Source organism: Mastigoproctus giganteus, chromosome 5, assembly GCF_048544385.1.
Source record: "Mastigoproctus giganteus isolate SK-2022 chromosome 5, ASM4854438v1, whole genome shotgun sequence".
Taxonomy (NCBI): Eukaryota; Metazoa; Arthropoda; class Arachnida; order Uropygi; family Thelyphonidae; genus Mastigoproctus; species Mastigoproctus giganteus.
The window spans coordinates 75815183-75823761 of NC_143579.1; the positions used below are offsets into that span (position 1 = coordinate 75815183).

Genomic DNA, 8579 nt, shown 5'->3' on the forward strand with positions numbered 1-8579 from the left:
TAAAATTAGGGCAGCTGAGCGAATGAAAGAAGTTAATGTGAAAAACGAAATACATATCAAAATATACGAAAAGCAACACGTTCAAAAACATAATGTGCATACATATGGTAGTGAAAAATACCTGGAAAAGAAGTCCAATTACAAAAATCATTGCGATGCATGAAACGATATCTGCATGATTTTGTATAACAAATTCATGGCTGAAAATTGGAGGATTTTTCGTTCCGGAACGGCGTTTTAAACCCATTATAATGAATTTTCTCCAATGACAAGTAACACTTTGCGCTCGATTACTTCCTTACACGCTAAAGACAAACTGTTATGCTACAGAACATTATATAATGCAACAGTGCAAGGTAGACAACATCTAACACGCGACACCGATAACGTGGAAACTATACCGCACTGCCAACTACTTCGCTCAATAATTGGATATTAAAGAGATATTGTCATTCTTTAACCACCTGTACTCCACAATTTAGGTTTCACTAGGGTTTCAGCATATCTCTGCACAAAAATGATAAAAATAACTAGTTTACGAAAATAAAAAATAAAAAATTGATCAAAAATAATTTTTGTGCGCAAGGCTTAATCTTTTTCATATTCTACAATTTGATATTTTATCTCTGTTTTTACTTTATTTTTATTTTATTTATTTATTTATTTATTTTTTACAATCGCTGTATGCTCTTGGAACAATCATAACATTGCAAACAAAGCTTGCTTGTCACTTAATAATTTGGATACCGTGATGTGGTTACAAAAGAACTAGAGGGAAAAAAATAATGTTGATATCATATACTTCGATTTCAGGAAAGCTATTGACACTATTGCGCATGGAAGATTACTGTACAAATTGGAGCAGAATGGTATTAAGGGTAGTTGCTAGAATGGATAAAGGGTGGTTGAGTGGGAGAAGACAGAGAGTGGAAATCAACGGACCCTGCTCTTCGTGGACTAATGTTATTAGTGGAGTCACACACGGTTCGGTATTGGCCCCACTAAGACTAATATACCTTCAACCGTATCAATGAACAGGTGCATGTATACCTGCGTGTACACCAATGCTAGGAGTTTGGTAAATAAATTTGATGAATTTGAGGTATTGCTCAAAGTGGAGTCCCACAGGGTTCGGTGTTGGGTCCACTGTTGTTTTGTGTATTTATCAATGATATTGATGAAGGTATATCAGGCTTAATGTCGAAGTTTGCAGATGACACAAAGGTTGGCAGGGTTGTTAATGACAGTAATGGCAGTGTGCTACTGCAACAGGATCTAGATAATTTGGGCAGATGGGCTAAGAAGTGGCAACTGAAGTTCAACCTTGACAAATGCAAAGTACTGCATATGGGTAGAAATAACCCCAGAGAAACGTACCAACTGTGTGGTACTACACTTAAGGTGGTAGAAAATGAAAAAGACCTGGGAGTAATTGTGCAGTCAGATATGAAGTTTTCTGAGCAGTGCAGACAGGCTGCTAGGCCGGGTCATGGGGTTTTGTCAATGATATATAGGAATTTTGCTAGCAGGGAAAAGGAGGTGATTGTCCCTCTGTATAAGGCAATGGTCAGGCCACGCCTTGAGTACTGCGTACAGGTCTGGAGGCCTCATTTTAGGAAGGATGTAGATTTGCTTGAGCGTGTACAGAGAAGAGCAACACGATTGGTGAGGGGAATGAAGGGATTCTCTTACCAAGAGAGGCTTAAGTTCTGCAAATTGCAGTGGCTGGAGACTAGGCACCTGCGCGGTGATCTGATTGAGGTCTATAAGGCCTTGAATGGGTTGAGCACGCTGAATTCTGATGGGATCCTTCCACTTGTTCAGATTAGCAACCTACGGGGACATAAGTTCAAATTAAGAAAGGACAGATGTAGAATAGATGTGCGGAAATTTGCCTTTAGCCAGCGGGTGGTTAATTGCTGGAACAAACTTCCATCTGTCGTTGTAGAAGTTGATAGGTTAAATAAATTTAAGGAGGAACTGGACAGGCATTTGGAGGGAATGGTGTGATTTTTTTTTTTTTTTTTTTTTTGGCTGATGCTGCATAAGCTCCTACACTTGCTTTCTTGCATCATGTGCCACTACTACTACTACTACTACTACTACTACATCAAAGGCAGATATTGTTGGGATATCAGAGACGTGGTGTCACACAGATATAAGTAATGCGGAACTGGAATTTGGGGAATACAATGTGTATAGAAAGGATAGACAGGACAGGAGGGGAGGAGGGGTTATGCTATTAATTAAGAAACACATAAAGTCCAAGGAAGTGAAGCCAGTCGACATCGATGGACAGGGCAGCGTCGAGTCAGTTTGGTGTGACATAAGCATAGGGAAATCAAAATTGAGAGTAGGAGTGTGCTATAGGCCTAATGACTCTGATGAGTATAATAAGATATTGTACAGGGAAATAGAGTGGGCCAGTAAATCAGAGAGTCTTATAATGGGGGACTTTAATTTCCCAGATATTGGCTGGAATTTGTGGGTTGGTCACTCGCACACTAGCAAGGCTTTTGTGGATTTATTGGATGATTGTTTTCTACATCAGCATGTTCGTGAGGCAACAAGAGGGAGCAATACTCTTGATGTGATTATCAGTAGTGATTCTTCATGCATTAAGAACCTGCAGATAAATGAACCACTAGGTGGCGGTGATCACAGTGTGTTGACGTGGGATTTACTCAAGGAGGTAACTACCATCAGAGGTAAAGGGAAGGGTTTTTGTTTTCGTAAAGGCGACTATGATGGTCTGAGACAGTATTTAAATTCTATACAGTGGGACCAACTGATGATGTTACCAACAGCAAACTCAAAATGGGAAGCATTCAAGGAACTAATCTTGGAGGCTACCAGGCTTTACATACCAACTAAGAAATATTGTTCAAGGTTTAGGCCTAAATGGTGGTCAGATGAACTAATGAGACATGTGGCAGAGAAGAAAAATGCATGGGATACATACAAATTAATGGGTGACATGGAAGCCTATGATAGATATAAGTTGGTCTGTAACCAAGTCACAAAGGAGATTAGGCAGGCAAAGGCAGACTATGAAAAATCCTTGGCAAAGGATGCAAAGAAAAACAGAAAAGAGTTCTTTACCTACTTGAACTCGAAAAGGAAAGGGATGAATCAGATTGGTCCACTGGATATTGATGGTTCAACAGTTGAGGATCCTGCTCAGGTGGCTAACAATCTAAACGAGTATTTTGCATCTACATTCACGCATGAGGAGTTATTCAGGAAGGAGAATGATGTAGGTAAAGTAAACATTGGCAGTGAGCTGGATGATTTTGTAATAACTGAGAGGAAAGTGGAGGAGAGATTGTTGAGGATAAACATAAAAAAGGCACCTGGGGTGGATGGGATCTATCCAGTTATATTAAAGGAGGCAGCAAAGGAAGTAAGCAAACCCTTAGCCATAATTATGAGAGCTTCCTTGGACTCAGGGGAGGTACCTATGGACTGGAGATGTGCAAATGTGACCCCAATTCACAAAGGAGGTTCAAAGGCTGACACAAGTAATTATAGACCTGTTAGTTTAACTTCTGTTGCAGGTAAATTAATGGAGGCACTGGTTAAAGAAGCACTGCAGGATCATCTAGACAAGAATTCAGTTATAGCTCAGACGCAGCATGGTTTTGTTAAGGGCAGGTCTTGCCTGACCAATTTGATTGGATACTATGATGTAGTCACAAAAGAACTGGATGCAGGGAATAACTTTGATATTATATATTTGGATCTTAGAAAGGCTTTTGATACTGTTGCACATGGAAGACTGCTGCACAAATTGGAGCAGTGTGGCATTGGAGGCAAATTGCTGCTATGGATAAGGGGATGGTTGAGTGGCAGAAGACAGAGAGTGGTAATCAATGGACACTGCTCAAAGTGGACTAATGTTATTAGTGGAGTTCCTCAGGGTTCAGTGTTGGGTTCGTTGTTGTTTTCGGTGTTTATGAATGATATTGATGATGGGATATCAAGTTTAATGTCCAAGTTTGCAGATGATACAAAGGTTGGCAGGGTCGTTAAGGACAATACTGACGCTATGCTGCTGCAACAGGATCTGGAAAGGTTGAACAGATGGGCTGAGAGGTGGCAAATGAGTTTTAACATCGACAAATGTAAAGTGCTGCATATGGGAAACAGTAACCCCAGAGCAACGTATCAACTCTGCGGTACTACACTGACAGTGGTGGAGAATGAAAAGGACCTGGGGGTAATTGTGCAGGGAGATATGAAGTTCTCTGAGCAGTGCAGACGAGCTGCAAGAGTAGCTCATGGTGTCTTGTCAATGATATACAGGAATTTTTCTAGCAGGGATAAGGAGGTAATTATTCCCTTGTATAAGGCAATGGTAAGGCTACATCTTGAGTACTGTATACAGGTCTGGAGGCCTCATTTCAAGAAGGATGTAGAGCTGCTGGAACGGGTACAGAGAAGGGCAACAAGATTAGTAAATGGAACAAAGGGTTGCTCTTACGAAGAAAGGCTTAAGTTTTGCAAATTACAGAGTCTGGAGACTAGGCACCGGCGAGGCGATCTGATAGAGGTGTATAAGGCTTTGAATGGTTTGAGCATGCTCAATGCCAATGGGATTCTTCATCTTTCTCAGAATAATCACCTCAGAGGGCATAAATTCCAATTGAGGAAGGACGGATGTCGGATAGATGTGCGGAAATTTGCCTTTGGCCAGCGGGTGGTTGGTTGGTGGAACCGACTTCCATCACTTGTTGTTGAAGTTGACAGCCTAAACAAATTTAAAGCTCAACTGGACAGGTATTTCGAACGAACGGAGGGGTGAAATGGGAGTGGGTTTTTTTTTTTTTTGGCTGATGCTGAATAAGCTTGCTTTCTTGCATCATATGCCTCTGCTAATGCTAATGCTAATGCTAATGATACGGATGACGGTATATTAGACTTAGTGTTGAAATTTGCAGAAGATAAAAAGATTGGCAGTGTACTAATGCAACAGGATCTAGAAAATTTGGGCAGATGTGCTGAAAAGTGGAAACTGAAGTTTAACATTGACAAACGCAAAGTACTGCATATGGATGGAAGTAATCCCACAGGAACGTACCAACTGCGTGGTACTACACTTAGGGTGGTAGAAAATGAAAAAGACCTGGGAGTAATTGTGCAGTCAGATATGAAGTTTTCTGAGCAATGCAGACAGGCTGCAAAAGCAGATCATGGGGTTTTGTCAATGATATAGAGGAATTTTTCTAGCAGAGAAAAGGAGGTGATTATCCCTATGTATAAGTCAATGGTTAGGCCACGCCTTGAGTACTGCATGCAGGTCTGGAGGTCTCATTTTAGGAAGGATGTAGATTTGCTTGAGCGTGTACAGAGAAGGGCAACAAGATTGGTGAGGGGAACGAAGGGGTCCTCTTACCAAGAGTGGCTTAAGTTCTGCGAATTGCAGCGGCTACGGACTCAATCAGATCACCTGGGAGGTGATCTGATTGAGGTGTATAAGGCCTTGAATGGGTTGAGCACACTGAATTCTGATCAGATTCTTCCTCTTGCTCAAATTGCGGAACTAAGGGGGCATTGGAGGAGACGTACTCTGGTTCATTCAGACAATGCTTGAGAACAGAATTATTATTGTTCGCGATGCCAATCGGCACTAAACCAGAACTATTACAGCTGGAGTCCCACAAGTTGGGGTCTTCTATGGTATTTTGTTCTCAGCTGTTCTTCTGCTTTTCGTGACGGGCCGAACTGATATTATTACCTTCGCTGATGATATAAATCTGTTCACTGCTATGAACCCCGGAGACATTGCTGACTAACAAATGTCTTAATCATACAGAAAATCCAGAACCTCGAGGCCTTCCTCTCCGGTTTCGGCCTTCAAATCAATCCTGAGAAGTCGAAACAGTTGACTTTCTCGCTCAAACGGAACCCAACGATGGTGCAACCCAATATAAGAGGATCTGCGATTTCTGCTGTTCAGCAACACACTGATCTGGGCTTTATTTTTGACCAGAAGCTCTCCTTTGTACTACACATAGACCACCTGCAAAAAAAATTCTGTCGACTCCTGTGGATGCTTAAGCAACAACTTATGCATGTCCATGACGAAGCCGTTGGGTGCAGGTATATTAAGACATATGTCTATCTGATCATACTTTATGGCGCAGAAGTCTGGACCTCAACTGCCACAACGTATCTGAAAAGGAAAATTTCGGCTTCCCCCTGCACCAAGGACCACCAGATGGCAGCAGCTCTAAACATTAGTCGTCTTCTTGCCATTATCCATGAGAGAAGACTCGTCTTTACTGTAAAAATTATGGTTGGCATTATTTCGGTCCCAGACTTCTGGACTAATTGCGGTTGGAGGATCCCGGTCCCAAGCCTTCGGGCCAATCCAGTCCTTCAGGCCACCCCAAACCGGTTAAAGTTGTCCAATCGGTTCTTACCCGTGTAAATGCTGCAGCACATATATTCCTTGGATGGCAACCTCTACAAGTTCGCATTGGATAAAAAATATAGGCAGAACTTACTCCATCGACTTCCTTCTCAGGACCACGTCACAGGACATTAGAACCTGCTCCCAAGGACCTGTCCATCACTGCCATGGATCCACCATTACAGTGTTCCAACTTTCTGCGCCTGCTCAGATGACTCCAGCACTGTAAAAGGACTGTTCCCGGGAGAATAATTTAACAAGATAACATGCTGTTGTGTGTATATATATGTTCATATGTAAATTTTTCATTTGCTTTCCTATACTTGTATAATTAGTAATAATATTGTTTTTTTCTCCTATCTCATCCTTGTTTATTACATTGTATTAGCCTTTACTGCAATATTCTGTTAGCCTTTGTAACCTTGTATTAGCCTTTACTGTAAACCCCTGGCTTGTAGCCGTGAAGGGTATAGTGTAAGGCGTGTGAGTTTTGTATGCAATAAAGAGTTCTTCTAATTAAGCTTGTAAGCAGTCCATGAGTTATAGGAAAAGGAAACCCTACAATGTGCCATGGTGGTCCTCTTACTAGTCACAATTAAATCTTTGATGAGACAGGCAAGAAGAGATTTCCAGAATGCGAAGAGAGACAGATCGCGTCCCATTTTGGAGGAAAGTGTTGGCAAAACAGATACAAACAAGCCAGTAGAAACTGTCATCAAGAATTCTACAAGAGGAAAAAAGCTCCTTGGGAGCAACTGATGAGCACGCAAGGAAACAGTTCTCCCTGGGGGTTCCTTTACAGATTAAAAAGCAATAAAATTCCAACTGCTCCAACGATGTATTTGCATCGGTTTCAACTTCTGATGATCAATAAACCATGTCTTGGGAAACCAACACGAATAGGATCTTGGATGCTATTATTTATCAAGAAGAAGAAGACGTATGTACGGACCCAAAACAGATAGACATCAAAGTGAAAAATGCTTGTTATTCGAGCTCGCCAGATGAACTTCCTTTTACCTGTAAGGAGATTTATATTGCGATCTAGGCCATTCGTTCGGGAAAATGTCCTGGACGTGATGTCATTGAGGTGGAAGCACTTATGCGTGTATGTAAGACAGTTCCTGTAGTTATTACAATATTATTCATCTCTTATCTTAATCACGCTATTGCCTTGCTCCGTGTTGTGGGCAAGGCTCTTGAAAAAGTTACTGCGAGTCGTATTTTGACTACCTACGTTAGGAAAAGACTTTTTCCCCTGTATAGTTCGGTTTTAGAAATGGTAGAGGAACTGAAGATGCCATTGCTTCTCTTTTAGAGATACAGATGGAAACCAAATATCTGCGCGGCCTCTTTGTGGACTTCGTGGAGAGGTTCCGGGAGGCTGAAGTGTCTAAACCTATAAACTGGTCGCTGATGAGCGCTCACCTGTTGTTAAGAGTGGTTTCGTTCAAGTTTCAAGAAACGTTATAAGACGATGCCCACAGGAGTTTATTCTTGGGCTCTTGTGCTGGAATTTAGTGTTCACTCTGGTTAAATAAGCATTTTGATGTAACAACCATAACTGCTTACAACCACGACCTAACCAACTTGGTTAGTTAGCCGTTGGAGCAGTCTGTTTGGTCTGACGAGCATAAACTCCAGGAATCTACAAGTAAAACGTCCCAAATATTGCTTAAAGGCAAGTTAGACAGACGATGTGTTCCTGGAATAAAATATAAAGGACAAGCTATTAAATACATTTCAACCAAAATACTTGGGAATTATTTTGGATCATGGTCTGAGCTTTATACCTCATGCAAAATACATTTTAAAAAAATGCAAGTCATTATTATCCAGATTAAGACATGTAACACGACAAGAGTGGGGCCTTAAATGTCACTCACTGCAGAGACGTGGTGTCACAAAGATATAAGGAATGCAGAACTGGAATTTGGGGAGTACAATGTGTACAGAAAGGATAGACAGGACAGAAAGGGAGGAGGTGTTATGCTGTTAATTAAGAAAAACATAAAATCAAAAGAAGTGCATCCAGTTGATATAGATGGACAGTGCACTGTTGAGTCAGTTTGGTGTGACATAAGCACTGCAAAAGCAAAGATAAGAGTAGGAGTGTGTTATAGGCCTAATGACTCGAATGAGTACAATGAACAATTGTACAGAG

General features: G+C 41.2%; 1 protein-coding gene across 3 annotated transcripts in view; it reads right to left on the reverse strand.

The window, feature by feature from the left end:
• TRAM (translocating chain-associated membrane protein 1) overlaps nt 1–492 on the reverse strand; it is a 141450-nt gene extending 140958 nt beyond the window's left edge. The window contains exon 1 of one of the 3 annotated variants that reach the window (XM_090373302.1): nt 122–492. In XM_090373302.1, coding sequence (XP_090229428.1) covers nt 122–247 — 126 coding nt within the window. In that variant the 5' untranslated portion in view covers nt 248–492. The remainder of the gene's footprint in view (nt 1–121) is intronic. The other 2 variants (XM_090373301.1, XM_090373300.1) reach the window with 2 other exon arrangements.
• Nucleotides 493–8579: the final 8087 nt, after the last annotated feature.